At 43.5% G+C, this 15,330-nt stretch overlaps 3 protein-coding genes across 6 annotated transcripts in view; 2 read left to right on the top strand and 1 right to left on the bottom strand.

Annotated features, from left to right (window-relative positions):
• Dnajc14 (DnaJ heat shock protein family (Hsp40) member C14) overlaps window positions 1-6,416 on the top strand; it is an 11,758-nt gene extending 5,342 nt beyond the window's left edge. For both annotated transcript variants that reach the window (XM_005371155.2, XM_005371156.3), the window contains exons 3-7: window positions 768-874; window positions 1,612-1,731; window positions 4,897-5,057; window positions 5,150-5,252; window positions 5,399-6,416. In XM_005371155.2, coding sequence (XP_005371212.1) covers window positions 768-874; window positions 1,612-1,731; window positions 4,897-5,057; window positions 5,150-5,252; window positions 5,399-5,609 — 702 coding nt within the window. In that variant the 3' untranslated portion in view covers window positions 5,610-6,416. The remainder of the gene's footprint in view (window positions 1-767; window positions 875-1,611; window positions 1,732-4,896; window positions 5,058-5,149; window positions 5,253-5,398) is intronic.
• A 278-nt stretch (window positions 6,417-6,694) lies between these two features.
• On the bottom strand, window positions 6,695-10,567 carry Ormdl2 (ORMDL sphingolipid biosynthesis regulator 2). Of its 3 annotated transcripts, none has more exons than XM_005371157.2 (4): window positions 10,365-10,567; window positions 9,076-9,250; window positions 8,761-8,912; window positions 6,695-7,195 (listed from the first exon to the last, which is right to left on the bottom strand). In XM_005371157.2, the coding sequence occupies exons 2-4, from the start codon at window positions 9,247-9,249 to the stop codon at window positions 7,060-7,062; spliced, it is 462 nt and encodes a 153-aa protein (XP_005371214.1). In that variant the 5' UTR covers window position 9,250; window positions 10,365-10,567; the 3' UTR covers window positions 6,695-7,059. The 3 variants fall into 3 exon arrangements, with proteins under 3 accessions (XP_005371214.1, XP_005371216.1, XP_005371215.1); XM_005371159.2 differs by having other exon boundaries at window positions 9,076-9,375; window positions 10,365-10,479; XM_005371158.3 differs by having other exon boundaries at window positions 9,076-9,329; window positions 10,365-10,475.
• A 127-nt stretch (window positions 10,568-10,694) lies between these two features.
• Sarnp (SAP domain containing ribonucleoprotein) overlaps window positions 10,695-15,330 on the top strand; it is a 57,412-nt gene continuing 52,776 nt past the window's right edge. Inside the window, exon 1 of the mRNA XM_005371154.3 lies at window positions 10,695-10,792. Coding sequence (XP_005371211.1) covers window positions 10,757-10,792 — 36 coding nt within the window. The 5' untranslated portion in view covers window positions 10,695-10,756. The remainder of the gene's footprint in view (window positions 10,793-15,330) is intronic.

Genomic DNA, 15,330 nt, shown 5'->3' with positions numbered 1-15,330 from the left:
GTGCCGCCACCGCCCAGCATATTGGAAACTTTTATATTAAGAGTGCTAATCAAACTAAAATGCAAGGGCTTTAAATGTCAGGTAGGGTGATTCACCTGTCCCTGTTTGTCTGGGACTTTCAGAGCTGAGCTGGGATACTTCCAGACAAACTGGGATGGCAGATCACCCTAGAGCTAGATTCTGTGCCAGATATGGAAATTGTGTTTGTTGTTTGCGAATGAGGTCACATATGTGGGGTGGGGGCCAGGGCACAACTTCAGGTATTGGGCCTTGCCTTCTACCTTGTCTAGACAGGGTCTCTTTATTGTTTTTCTACTGCTTATCCTAGACTAGCTGGCTTCTGAAGATTCTCTTGTCTCTGCTTTCCATCTCTTTGTAGGAATGGTAGGATTATAGACCTCTCTGTATGGTCCACTTTTATGTGGGTTCTGGGGATTTGAACTCAGGTCCTAATGCCCACTGAACCATCTCCCATGTGTCTTCATATATATTCTTACCTAATCCTCTTAAAAATCTATAACAGATAAAAATATTCAAGGCCATACAGCTTGAAAGCCTAGATGTAAACTCAGATCTCTCCACAAGCTATAGTATTGGACCGAAAATTTATATATAGATATGCTCTTAAGCACACAAACACACACACACACACACACACACACACACACACACGCACACACACATGCACACACGCACACACTCAGGACCTGAAATGGGGGGGGGTTGGGATTGATTTATGATGAATCAATTCTCTGTGTTTTGGGTAGGTTCATCCTGATAAAAATCATCATCCCAGGGCTGAAGAGGCCTTCAAAGTTTTGCGGGCAGCTTGGGACATTGTCAGCAACCCAGAGAGGCGGAAGGAGTATGAACTGTAAGTTTAAAATGGGAAAATTCAGGGGAAGTGGATAGGAAATTCTCAGTGGAAGGCTCTGAACTTATGAGTGGAGGCTCTGAGGCAGAAAGAACTTAAATTGTCATTTTAGCTTAGCCAGCAGCCTCTAGAGCAGTGCACATTCATTTCTTGGCTGCCCAGACTGAATAATAATCATACAGATACTATATTAATTACAACACTGTTCGGCCAATAGCTTAGGTGTATTCCTAACTTGCTCTTACATCTTCAATTAACCCATTTCTATTAATCTGTGTATCACCATGAAGCTGTGGCCTACTGGTTAAGGTTCTGGTGCCCTCCTCCTTTGACAGTTACATGGCATCTCTCTGACTCCTCCTACTCTTTCTCTATATCTCTTCCAACCTGGCTATATTCTGCCCTGCTACAGGCCAAAGCAGCTTCTTTATTAACCAATAGTAATAAAACATACTCATAGCGTACAGAGAGGAATCCCACATCAGCAGTGGCTCTCAATCTGTGCACTGTGACCCATCTGGGGGTCTAATGACTCTTTAGGTGGGATGCATATCAGACATTAATCACAGTTACGAAGTAACATCAAAAATAACTATGGCTGGGGTCTCCACAACATGTGGAATTGTACTAAAGGATCGTAACATCAGGAAGCTTGAGAACCACTGCTGAGGAGGCATCCAGTTTGTCTTTCTTTGTACTTTGTAATCTGCTGACTTACAAAGCCTTTCTCCTTTTAGGAAACGAATGGCGGAGAATGAGCTGAGCCGGTCAGTGAATGAGTTTCTGTCGAAGCTACAAGATGACCTCAAAGAGGCAATGAATACTATGATGTGTAGCCGATGCCAAGGAAAGCATAGGTATGAAACAGGACGACAGGAGTATGACAGCTGCAGCTTAGTGATTGGGTAGCCAAAGACCTTCCTCTGAGTGTCGCTGATGACTGGAGCACAGAGGATGAGTGAAAGGACCCCAAGTCTGCCATGTTTGCCCTACTACTAAGACCAAGGATTTAGGACTGGAGAGGTGGCTCGTGGCTAAGAGCATTTGCTGTTTCCCAGCGGATCTGGTTTCTGCTACTAGCACCTCCAGCAGATGCTTCACTGCTGTCTGTAACTGCAGCTCTAGCCAGACTCTGGCTCTGAGAGCATCAGCAGTCATGCGCACGTACTTACATGCATACACACATATATTAAAATGTATACAAAAAAAATCTTTTTATTTTTTTAATTTTTATTTTTGGAGACAGGGTTTCTCTGTGGTTTTGGAGCCTGTCCTGGAACTAGTTCTTGTAAACCAGGCTGGTCTCGAACTCACGGAGATCCGCCTGCCTCTGCCTCCCAAGTGCTGGGATTACAGGCGTGCGCCACCACCACCCGGCCATCTTTTATTTTTTTAATTTTTACTTTTGGAGACAGGGTTTCTCTGTGTAGTCCTGACTGTCCTGGAACTCATTCTGTAGACCTGACTGGCCTCAAACTTACAGAGATCTACCTGCCTCTGCTTCCCTAGTGCTAGGATAAAGCGTGCAACACCATCTTCAGGCTGAAAACAAATCTTTAAAATAAAAAGATTGAGGATTTCAACCGCTGATGCCAAAATACAGCTCTCATAAAGCAGGTGTGATGACACATGCCTAGGATGCCAGCATTCAGGAGGTACAGGTGGGAAGAGCTGAGGTTCAAGATCATTCCCAGCGATACAGCACAAGGCTAGGCTGGGCTATGTGAGCTCCTATCTCACCAAAAGGGAATAAAAGTTAATTCGGTAGCCACATAGGAATGCCTTGGCCTGGGAACATAGATTCTGGTTATATGCCTAACCTTGTTCAAACATGATCACAGTTTCAGAAAGTTTTTACAATTTTTTGTATTTTATGTGAGTTTGCCAGTATGTATGCATACTACCTGTGTGCCTGGTACTGGAGGAGGTCAGAAGAGGGCACCGAGGGCTGGTGAGATGCGGTTACGAGCACTAACGATTCTTTTTTTTTAAAGATTTATATATTTATTATATATACAACATTCTGCCTCCATGTATGCCCGCATGCCAGAAGAGGGTACAAGATCTCATTACAGATGGTTGTGAGCCACCATGTGGTTGCTGGGAATTGAACTCAGGACCTCTGGAAGAACAGCCAGTGCTCTTAACCACTGAGCCATCTCTCCAGCCCCCAGCACTAACTATTCTTTAAGAGGACCCAGGTAATTCCCAGTAGCCACATGGTAGGTGGCTCACAACCATCCATAATTCCAGTCCCATGGATCTGATACCCAGGGCCCTTACTGACCTCCAAGGGCACCAGACATGCACATGATATACAGACATACACTTATGCACATAAAAGAAATAAAATTTAAAAATCAAATAAAATATGATACTGATTCCATCCTTTTAAAAAATAGAAAGGTATCAAAATCTCTAGACGTGGAGTTATGGATAGTTATGAACCACCACTTGGGTGCTGGGAATTAAACCCAGGTCCTCTGTAAGAGCCATCTCTCCAGCTCCTGAGGTTTTTTTCTTAATCTTTATATTACATTTATATATGTATATTTGCTTGCTTACAAGCATGACTGTATACACAGAGGTGTGGAAGTCTGAGACAACTTGATGGAGTTCTCTCCTTCCACCATGTGAACCCTGGGGATGAACAGAGGTCATCAGGCTTGGTGGCACATGCCTTTACCCACTGAGCCATCTTACTAATCATATTTTTATAGATAAAGAGCAAAATTTATAAATTAAGCACTTAAAATTTTTTTCTTTTAGATTTATTTATGTGTGTACAAGTGTTTTGATTGCATGTATATATATGCACCATGTGTGTCTGGTACCTGCAGAAATCAGAAATGGGAGTTGGGTCTCCTGCAACGTTACTGATGGTTGTGGGCCACCATGTAGGTGCTGGAAATTAAACCTGGGTCCTTGGCAAGAGCAACAGCACTCTTAACCCCTGAGCCATCTCTCCAACCTCAAGATACTTTTTAACTTCACTGATGGGAATATCAGGTAGGCCTCACATGTATCCTGCTGAGTTGGAAGTTAGTGGTCTGTTAATGTACCCAAAGGATTTACCTAATGGTCACAGGTGGTAAGGTAAAACACAGTGGACAGTGAATGGTGATTAAAAGGGCTAAAGATAGTCCAAAGTAATCTGCTATAGACATGCAAGTCCTACAGTCAGCATTAGTTCTAATCAATCACCTTTGTAAAAGTCTTTAGCATAAGTGTGGCTTTTTGGGGTATATATATCATATAATCAGTAAAGGGTTCACAAGGCCTTACCTTTATAGGCAGTTAAAAGTTATTGGAAGAATTTTTTTTTCTAAATACTGATTTTATGTATATGAGTGACTTTGTGCACACCAGAAGAGGCTATCAGATCCTATTACATATGGTTGTGAGCTACCATATGGGTGCTGGGAATTGAACTCAGGACCTCTGGAAGAGCAGCCAGTGCTCTTAATCATTGAGCCGTTTCTCCAACCCCTGAGAGAAAATTTTTTAAGTTGTATAGCTACTGGTAAGGTGCCCATGCCCTGTAAGCAACCCTAATGAAACTGATTAAGTCACTACACCACCCCCAAATGAACAAAGGCCAGGATATGAGAGCAGATTGTTAGTTGGGAAGAGGAGGGTATCAGTGGGAGTAAGAGAGAGGGTGATAGGAGGTAAAGGACCAAAGTACACTGTACACATGTGTGAAACAGAATTAAAGCCTCAGTGTCTGTGTTATATGCTAATAAGACATCAAAGAAAGAAAACATAGTTTAAATATAGAAATGTGAAAACAGAGTATGGAATATACTCCTGTAGTACCAGCACTAAGGAGTCTAAGGTAGAAGCATTATATGTTCAAGTCTAGCCTCGGCTACATACCATGACCCTGCCTCAAACTAAAAGTTGAAGGTAGAGTATGGAGAGGCAGATATTATAGCTGAGTAAAGATAACTTATTGTATGGTTGTATTTGACAGTGATGACCACTTGAAGAGCATTAAGGAATTATGTGTTGGGTTGCAGGAGGTTTGAAATGGATCGGGAACCTAAGAATGCCAGATACTGTGCTGAGTGTAATAGGCTGCATCCTGCTGAGGAGGGAGACTTTTGGGCAGAGTCAAGCATGCTGGGCCTCAAGATCACCTACTTTGCACTGATGGATGGAAAGGTCTATGATATCACAGGTACACACACTTCTGACCTCTAAATACAAGATCATATTTCTTTATCTCATTTGCTATGAATGGATGTTTTGGGTAATTATCTCTATTTGCAGAGTGGGCTGGATGCCAGCGTGTAGGGATCTCTCCAGATACCCACAGAGTTCCTTACCATATCTCATTTGGTTCTCGGGTACCAGGTACCAGTGGTCGGCAGAGGTAGGTGATGCTTCTCTCATTTAACCACTATTTTATTTGTATGGTTTCAGAAGCCTAGCTCTCTAGGTTTTGGAACTGACCCAGTGTAGTTAATTTTGGTAGCTGACTGTTGTGGCTCCTGCCTCATTTTATCTTTTCTCCCTCAGGGCCACTCCAGAGGCCCCTCCTGCTGACCTGCAGGATTTCTTGAGCCGGATCTTTCAAGTACCCCCAGGGCAGATGTCCAATGGGAACTTCTTCGCTGCACCTCAGCCTGGCCCTGGGGCCACTTCGACCTCCAAGCCCAACAGTACAGTACCCAAGGGAGAAGCCAAACCTAAACGGCGGAAGAAAGTGAGGCGGCCCTTCCAACGTTGACACCCTTCTCTTCCTTCCTCAAATCCATGTCAGGGAGTCAAAAGGGCTGTGTACAGCACAGGATGGAATTTGTTTATTTTTTAAATACTTTAAAAAGGGAAAAATTTAAATTTTTCACTCAGTACTTAGAGGAAGTCATTGACCTAGTCTCCCTCTTCTCCAACACCTAGGAACTGAATCTTGTCTTCTGACAATACCAAAGAAATAGGAGGTGGCCAGAGCAAAGAACTTAGGGTCGGACCTAGTCCAGTCAGTGCTGGACCTAGTCCAGTTAGTGCGTTCCTAAGGTGTGGGAACTGGTGACTTCTCTGGGCTCTGTATGCCTTTATTATTTGCTCTCAGAGCAAATGAAACACACCCCTTTTTAAATGAGTGTATCTTATTTCTTAACCCATTTCAGGGGTTCCTCCCCCTTTACTCTGATGTACTAGCTAAGAGAAAAAGCATGTAGTCCTAATTTTGGAGATACAGAATTCAGAGTGGAAACTGAATTTTTCCTCTGACTTTCGCTTTATGGGACACCACCTAACTTCAGGCTTGTTTTTTGCAAGGATGGCCAAAATTAATTAATTTTTAAAAAGCAGACTTATGCCCTGTGCCCTTGGGTGAGGGGAAGAATGGAGGGGTTTCCAGAGGGCCCCTTGTGAGCCAAGGGTTTGTATTTTTTTAAGTTTGTTCATATTTGTATGTACATATCTATTTAAAGCCAGGGGATTATCTTTCTATAAATAATATAACTGGCAACTTATATCTTCCTTCTTTTCTTTGCTCATGTAGTTGTGAGTTCTTTTCTGTTTTCTTTAGAGACTGAGTCTTACTATGTGTAGACCAGGCTGGCCTCCAGCTTGCAGTGATTCTTCTGTCTCTGGCTCCTGAGGGCTGGGATTATAGGTGTGTGCTACCACACCTAGCTCAGGAGCACTTTTTTCCTATTTGAGAATTCTTTCCTTGTTGTTACCTGAGAGTGAAGGCTGCCCTGTATTGGATCAAAGGAGTAGTGATAAAAATTTGCTTAAATCTTTTATAGTGAGTCAGGATTCTATATTTCCTCTCCAGCATTGAGAACATCTCTCTATTCTTCTGGCTTATCAAATTTCAGTCATAACTGAAAAGACTTTATTTTAAGGAAAATATACAGCAAAACAGAACTTGAAGGTGGTAGGTTTGGGAGACATGGAAACAGAATCATCAGACAAGCTGCCCAAGTGTAGTGGCTTCTTGCTGTACAGAGAAGAGTGGTGTGGCCCTTCACCTCATCCACCTTTCCTGATTCAGACAATCTTGACCCTATTAAGGCTGGGCTCAGGAACCCCAGTTTCCAATTTCTTCCTTCTTGGAGTTCAGAAAGGTTTATCTTGTCTCCCAGACTTCCAAGATACAGAAGAGCACTGAGAAGGGAAAGCCATTATATCTTTGTCCCTCGGTGTCTGCAGAACTGTCAACTCATCTTTCAGTATTTGTTGATTCCAAAGAGACGAACCCCATGGAATTGGGGTAGCTTAGGCAGCAGTACGCTGAGCAGCGAGGCAGTGTTGATGAGGAAATGAGCAGCATCATACTTGGTGTAGAAGCTGGCCAGTAGGTAGCTAGGGAGAAAAAAACCAGGGTGACAAATGTTGGCTTTCCATACCCACATTCATGACTTTCTAGTGATCGTCTTTTCTATTTTCAATCACTAGTTTTACTGCATAGTCTTTGTAGTCCAAAACTACTCCAGCTAAATTAACAGTATTTAAATGAGGTTTAGGATATGATCAGAAGGTATCTGTAACTAGAGACTATACCTCAGTTTGTTTGCTAATTGTTGTCACCCCCCCCCCAAGTTGAGGACCAAACCCAGGGGCTTGTGCTTGTGCAGCAAGCGCTCTACCACTGAGCAAGACCCCAGCCCATTTGCTGGTTGTTAATGATAAATTGCAAACAACAGCCAAAGCTGTTTTGCGCTGTATTACTTTTGGAGCCTTTTGTTTCCTTTCCCCAAATCAGTTTTACTTTTTAATCAGTTCTGCCTTTATTTGCTTTTTGTTTGTTTGTTTTTTGAGACAAGGTTTCTTTCTCTGAGTAGTAGCCCTGGTTGTCCTGGAACTAGCTCTTGGAGACTAGGCGGCTGGCCTTGAACTCACAGGCTGCCTGTCTCTGCCTCTCAAGTGCTGGGACTAAAGGTGTGTGCCACCACCACCCGGCTACTTATTTGCTTCTTTTGGGACTGTAAAATCGTAAAATCACTTGGATTCATATAGGAGTTTTTTTTTTAAAATATTTATTTATTTATTATGTATACAATATTCTGTCTGTGTGTATGCCTGCAGGCCAGAAGAGGGCACCAGACCCCATACAGGTGGTTGTGAGCCACCATGTGGTTGCTGGGAATTGAACTCAGGACCTTTGGAAGAGCAGGCAATGCTCTTAACCTCTGAGCCATCTCTCCAGCCCCTCATATAGGAGTTTGATTTATTTTCAATCCCTCCTTCTTTTTTTTTTTTTTTTTTTTTTTTTTTTTTTTTTTGAGACAGGGTTTCTCTGTGGTTTTGGAGCCTGTCCTGGAACTAGCACTTATAGACCAAGCTGGTCTCGAACTCACAGAGATCCGCCTGCCTCTGCCTACAGAGTACTGGGATTAAAGGCGTGCGCCACCCCCGCCCGGCTCTCCTTCTTTTCCTTATTATCATGGAACCAGAAAGGAATGCTTAACTACTATGTTCTACTTTATAATAATCTCTCTAGGCTTAGGACTAGTGTACTAGTCCTATACACATACAGTAGTGTGTGTGTGTGTGTAAGTGCAGGTACATGTTCATGTGTGGGTGTGCTTGGAGACGAGAGGGCAACATGAATCTTTGATTGCTTTCCACTTTTTTTTTTTTTTTTTAAGCTGGAGTCTCTTTGAAGTGCAGTACTTTGGGTAGACTAGCTGGTCAGGAAGCCCTGGGGATCTTCCTGCCTCCAGCTCTTCAGTTCTGGAATTATAGGCACCCATGGTTGTGTGTGGCCATATTTGGCTTCTACATATATGCTGGGGATTGAACTCAAGTCCTTATGCTTGTGTGGGAAGAACCTGACTGACTAAGCCATTTCCCCACTCCTAGTACATTTATTTTCCTTGGTTCGTAGAGCCACTGGTGAGCCAGCATCTCCTCTACCCCAGACTCACAGTACAATGGGAGAGATGCTGAGGAACTTTCGGGAGGAGGTAAACTGTAGTCCATAGTCCATCTGTTCCCAATGTGTCAACAGCCGAGCCTTTCCTTGGTCAGGGGTCTCAAAGGGTGTCCCTTTCACTGTGTGCAGGAAGATATACATTGCCTGGGAGGAGGGAAAGGGGCAGTGTGAGGGCTGGAAAGTAGTCCTTGGGGCAGGAGCAATGCCAAGATCCCAAAAGGAAGACATACATTCCCAAACAGTTGGTGACTTTGTTTTGTTTTGGGATAGACCTGGGTTGGGTACAAGGGTGTGGTTTAGTGCTCACCAAGTTATGGATGACGTTGGTCAGGGTCCAGACAACAGGAATGCTGAAGAAAGGGATGCTGAGTAGAACCACATGCAGCAGTCCTACCAAGATGATGTAGGCCAGCCAGATGCCCCGACTATTCATCACTCGAGTGTTGGGGTTCACTTCGCTGTGTGCCACCCCCACATTCATCCTACCACAATGAGGGATCAGGCAGGAGACCAACTCAATTTCCTCTTAACCCCTGATTGAGCTTGTTCCCCAGTTGTCTCCTGAAAAGCCAAAATCCCCTGAACTCTTGGGAATGAAAGAATTTCCCTGTCATCCAAAAACAAAACAAAACAAAACAAAAAACAAAGGAAAAACTGAAGACTTTGTTAAAACTTGAGAAGACGGAAGCAGCTGGGTGTGGTGGCTCATGCTTGTCATCCCTCTACTTGGGAGGTTGAGCCATGAGGACTGTCTTGAGTTTGAGGCTATCCTGGGCTAGAGTGAGATCATTTCTCCAAAACAAAAGAGCAAGAGGGTCTTTAAAATGGCTAATCTGGAAAAGGCATCTGCTACCAAGTTTAAAGACCTGAGTTGGACCCCAGGATGCACACAGTGGAAGCAGACTCCTACAAGCTGTCCTGACTTCCATACCTGCCATCGTTAGTGTGCACACCCACCCACACAGTGGTTTGTTCCGTTCACTCCCATCTCTGCACTTCTATGATAACATGAAGCAGTAAGCTCAGGCTGTGAAATCACTCGAGGCATCAGGGCAGTCGGGAGTATTTTTAATTTACTTTCTTGAAGTTATTAAATCATAAGAGGTCACCCACATCCAGAGTTCTATAAGAAAGCTATACAGTTATGAAAGGACCAATAAGGTGCCGAGAGTAAAGCCGCCTCTGGTCCTCATCTCTTTCTAGGGCTTGTCTATTCTGTCTCCTCACCCTCATGGCAGGTTACCAGCCAGTAGGTTCAGCCCTTCTGTGAATTGTGGGGCGCTGCAAGAACCCAGTTGTTCAATTAATCTAGGAAGGGTCCTGAGCTCAGTCCCTCAAGCAATGGAGCCGTCACCCTTCTAGAGGAGCTCTTGGCATTTAAACTTATGCTAACTCTAATGCCTATTTTTTACCTGCTCTTGCCTGTCCCCAAATTCCCCAAATCAGGTACCGAGTCCGCCCAGGCTCCTCCCAGAGTCCCACTTTCGCAAGTCGTTTAAGGCTTTCTTCACGGGAACTCGTATTCGCCGCCGCCCTTCCCAGTACTCCCATCAGCTTCGTTCGGTTAACTTTTTCCAAGTTCCGCACAGCCCCTACCTGCGAGCTTCAGAAGTCGGTCCGGCTGGGGCACAGCGAGGGCTCTCACACTTGTGGTCTCCAGGAAGTGGCCGCCTTTCGCCCCGTCTGCGCTTTTCCTATTGGTGGAACAGAATCCGCGCTGTCCCCAATCATTGGTCGGTTGTGCAGTGGGGACGTGCAATTGGTCAATTTTTCTATCGTTAGGCTATGCAAATCCCGCCCTTCCCTGGATCCAGCTTTTCAGTGAGTCCTGGAAAGTGGCCAAGAGGCGTGAGAGCGTCGCCGCCGGTGACCAATGGGAAGAACCGTTGGTGTGAGGTCGGAATAAGAGCGACGGCGATTGGTTGACGGAGCCTAGACTCCTGGAGGCGGGGGTAGCGCTGGATCTGGTGGAGTTAAGGCGCAGCAAGATGGCGGCCGAGACGGTGGAGCTGCACAAGCTGAAGGTACCGTTACGCGGGGAAGGCTGAGGAGGGGTTTTCTGGAGCCCGAATCCCGCACAGGGTCCTGCGCCGCCTTCTACGCGTTTTTCTTTTAGGCGCTTATACTTCTTTCCTGGCTTCCGTTGTAGTTTTGTGCCTCCTTTCTTAGGCCTGCCCTAAACCCCGTTTCTCCTCAGGATTTTATTGCTGTCTTTACCTGTTGTTTCAGCCCTCTCCTCATTGCTGTATTAGCTCTCATCCTTTCTCACCTTTCTCCTTTCTCATTAGATTTGCATTACGTCAGTGTCCTTCTCCCGGGGCCCATGCGGACCCCAAATGAGGTTTTCTTTTCAGATTGATGTGTTCCCCTCTCGTCTCACGGCTGAAATTGCTCACTTAGCATATATCGGCGTTTTTGCATGTATGCCTGGACATGTCGCAAACATAACCCAGAAGATGTCTCCATTCTCTTTTAACTAGGTGGGGTTACGCCCCCGTACTCGAATTTTAAAAGCAAGGAGAGGCCTTAAAGTGGGTTTACCGGTGGAAGCTTGGGGCAGAGGCCGCGCAAGAGTTTGTAAAAACTGCCCTCTCTTGAGACTGTTTCCCTCCCCCTACAGAGAACGGATAGCTGTAGGATTTTGGAAATATATGAAGTATGTTTGAAAACGTTAGGATTTTACTTTTGCTGTCTGTCATTGGGAAGGACCCCCCGGGTCTCTTGGTGTTATTTTTGTTTGTTCGTTTAAGATCTATTTTTGTTGTGTACATGTATGCGTCTGTGGGAATGTGTGGTGCATGCCCGAGGAGGTTAGAAGAGGGTGTTGGATCCCCGGAGCTGGAGTTCCAGGCAGCTGTAAGCAGCCTGATGTGGGTGCTGGGAACAGAATTTGGTCCTCTACAAGAGCAATAAATGCTCTTAACCGCTGAGCTATCTCTCTGGCACTCCTTGGTGTCACTTCTTGCTGACATTCTGAACCACAGGACCTATTTTGAGTTGTAAATTTTGGTAATCATAGTACTTTTTTTATATGTAGACTTACACTTCTATGATTAATCTTTTTGGGAAGAATTAAGAAACTTTGTTGATTATTGTTTGTTTTCACAAGTATCTTTGCTGTTAAATGTTTTGGTCACCTTATCCTGGGAACCTGGTACAAATCAAACTTAGTAAAAACTAAAAATTTATATTTGTTTATTGAGACAGGATCTCAATATGTGGCTCTAGCTGGCCTGGAACTCACAGAGATCCTCCTACCTCTGTCTCCCAAGTATTGGGATTAAAGACATGTGCCATCATGCCTGTTTTTCTATTTTCTTGTTGTTGTTTTATTTGTTGCATTGAGATGATTTTTCAGAAATATTAGTTTATGAGTATGGGTGTTTCGTTTGTATGTATGTCTGTGTGCCTGAAGAATCACAGCCAGTTGTTAAGTCTCCACGTGTGCTGGGAACTGAACCTGACTCCTCAAAGAGCAGCCAGTGCTCCTAACTGTTGAGCCATTTCTCCAGCCCTGAAAACTTTTTTTCTTAGAGCTTGATAATTGTGTCTGAAGAAATGCTTTAGTGGTTAAGAGCTCTTGCTGTCCTGGAGGACCTGAGTTTGGTTCCAGTCACCTGAACACCAGCTCGAAGGAATCTGATGCTCTCTTCAGGTGTCCTCAGACACCTGCTCCTGTCCCCCCGCCCCAACATTTCTGATCTTGAAAAAGCCTTCATAATTTTTGTTTTCTTTAAAAGATGTAAGTGAAGTGTGTGTAGAAAAAGTCCTTATAATTTAGTTTTTTCAGGGGACATCACCTTTTTTGACAGCAAATGTTTCTTAACTATTGGATCTCAACTTCATTAGTGGGTTTTTATGTAATTTTAGTTGCTGGAATGAATTTTCAGTGGTTTCCTAATGATTATCTGAACAAGTAAGAAAAAATGTAGCAACTACCTCATTTTAGTTATCTGTATGAGTTCTGTACTGTTGTACATGTTACAAAGTATACACAGAAAATTAACTTTTAGGTGAAAGATTAAAAATTAGTGAGCTATCTTGATATTTTCTTATTTGTACCCTTTTGAAATCCTGGAATAAGTCACTAGTTAGAACTAGTTATGACTTTCCTTTATGGATTTGCACTTGTTTAAGAAGTTCCTCCTTCCATCATATTGATATTTGCATTTGATTGAGTGAATCCCATCTGTGTCTTCCGACCTGATCTCAGTACTATGTAGATGGGAGCACATGAGGCGCTCCTGAGGGCCAGAGCAGGGCTTACTCTTTAATCATGGTTGCTTGTCTTTGCTTTCTCTCTAGAGCACTTCTTAAACTTTTGGAGGTCACAGATATCTTTGAAACTCTGATGAAAGGTATGGACCTTCTCCCCAGAAAAAGGCATGTACAATACTTTGCATGCGATTTAAGGGGCTCCATAAAATTACCTTTTAGCCCTGAGGAGTCCATAGACCTCTGGTTAAGAACCCATATAAATTCTGCCTTTGAAGACAATGTTAGGCTTTAATGTTCATCTTGATTTAATAGTCTGACGTTTTGATTTGACTTAGACTTTTTACTTTATTTAATTTATCTTTGAGACAGTGCTTCTCTGTGTTGCTTTTGCTGGCCTGAAACTTGATACATAGACACTAGGCTGGCCTAGAACTCACTGAGATCTGCCTGCCTCCATATCCCAGTGCTGGGTTTAAAGGTAGGTACCATGTTACCCAGCTGATTTAGGGTTTTTTTTTTTTTTTGATTTTTTCGAGACCAGGTTTCTCCGTAGCTTTTGGTTCCTGTCCTGGAACTAACTCTTGTAGACCAGGCTGGCCTCGAACTCACAGAGATCCACCTGCCTCTGCCTCCCGAGTGCTGGGATTAAAGGTGTGCGCCACCACCACCCGGCTGATTTAGGGTTTTTAATACCTAAAAAAAACCCAAAACAAACAACAACAAAAAACCCCAGTTTCCACTTGGTGGTGGTGGTGCACACCTTTAATCCCAGTTTTTGGGAGGCAGAGAAGCCCAGATCTCTGATTTCAAGGCCAGCCCGGTTTATAGAGTGAGTTCCATGATAACCAGGGCTAAACCCTGTCTTGAAAAACCAGCCAACTAACCAAACCCCGAAAAATCCTCCGAGAACAAAAAACAAACAAACAAAAAACCAAAACCAAAAAAACCCAAAACTCCATAAACCCAACTGTTTTTAAGCTGGGCTTATTGGACCCAGCACTTGGGAAGCAGAGGCAGGTGGATCTCTATGAGTTCCAGGCTAACTTGGTCTACATAGTAAGTTCCAGAACACCCAGGGTGACAGGGAAAGACCCTGTCTCAAAAAGAAAAAGAAAAAAAGGCTCTTTTAATTTTTATAAAGAGAAATTGGTGACTTTAGTTCAGAAGAAAGGAACAAGGTTTAAAGCATGAAGGATAAAAATGTCTGCATTGATACATAGAGTCTATATCAAGTGCAAATTTCTGAAAATTTTTTGACAATATAGGCATTCTGACTCAGTTGGAAAGACTGACTTGTGGTTGGGAATGTCTTGAACTATAACAACCAAATTTATAATAAATCATGCTAAAAGGAACTCTACGGTGGAGGGAACCAGAGGTCGATAATAGTGTCCTAATGTCATAGTATTTGTGTCATTGAAACTTGTAAATGTTGTTGCTAATGATTTGGAAGGTTAGTGAAGCTGACTATAAAAGTAAATTGGAGTGTTGTTGTAGAGGGTGGGGTTCTTGTTATTGTTTTTTTTTTATCTTATGTGTTCCTTTGTATGAATGCGGACGTGCACATTTGTGAAAGTCAGGGAACAATCTCTAGTGTTATTTTCACGTACCACCTTGTTTGAGACAGGAGCTCTTGTTCCATTTTGCCTATGCCAGGCAGGTTGGCCTTCCAGCTTCTGACGATTCTTCTGTGTCTGCCTCCTGTCTCAGTGTAGTAGTGCTAGGATTATTGCTACCTTATCTGATTGTGTGGTCTCTGGGGATCCCAGCTTGGGTCCTGCTGAGCTGTTTCCAAACCCTCTTTTATTTTAGGTTGAGATGGGGCTTCTCTCTAACCCAGTCTAACCCTAGACTCAAGGTAATCCTTAATTCAGAAAGAGCCTTCTCTCTGTAACAGCTCTGGCTGTCCTGGAACTCTGCAGACCAGGCTCACTTCAAACTCAAAAAAATCCACCTGCCTCTGCCTCTGCCTCTGCCTCTTGAGTGCTGGGATTAAAGATGTGCTCCACCACTGCCCGGCCTCACATTCTTTTTTTTTTTTTTAATTTTAAATTACATTTGTGTGTGTGTGTGTTAGGGTGAGTTGTGCCATGTCATACATTTGGAGGTTAAAAAGAAAACTGTCAGGATTTTCTCTTCCATGTGCCCCAGATCATCAGGCTACTTTGTGTAAACACTTTTAATCTCAGCACTTGGGAAGCAGAGGTAGGTGAATCTCTGAATTTGTTGTGGCCAACCTTCTCTATATAGTGAGAGTTCCAAGATAACAAAGGCATTATATAGAGAGACTCGGTCTCAATAAAAGAGACCATTTTTAAAAAACAAGACTTTTTTTTTTTTTAAA

This window comes from Microtus ochrogaster, unplaced genomic scaffold (genome assembly GCF_000317375.1).
Source record: "Microtus ochrogaster isolate Prairie Vole_2 unplaced genomic scaffold, MicOch1.0 UNK99, whole genome shotgun sequence".
Classification (NCBI taxonomy): domain Eukaryota; kingdom Metazoa; phylum Chordata; class Mammalia; order Rodentia; family Cricetidae; genus Microtus; species Microtus ochrogaster.
The sequence above is the reverse complement of the archived record's forward strand: the minus strand, read 5'-3'. Positions and strand labels throughout refer to the sequence as shown.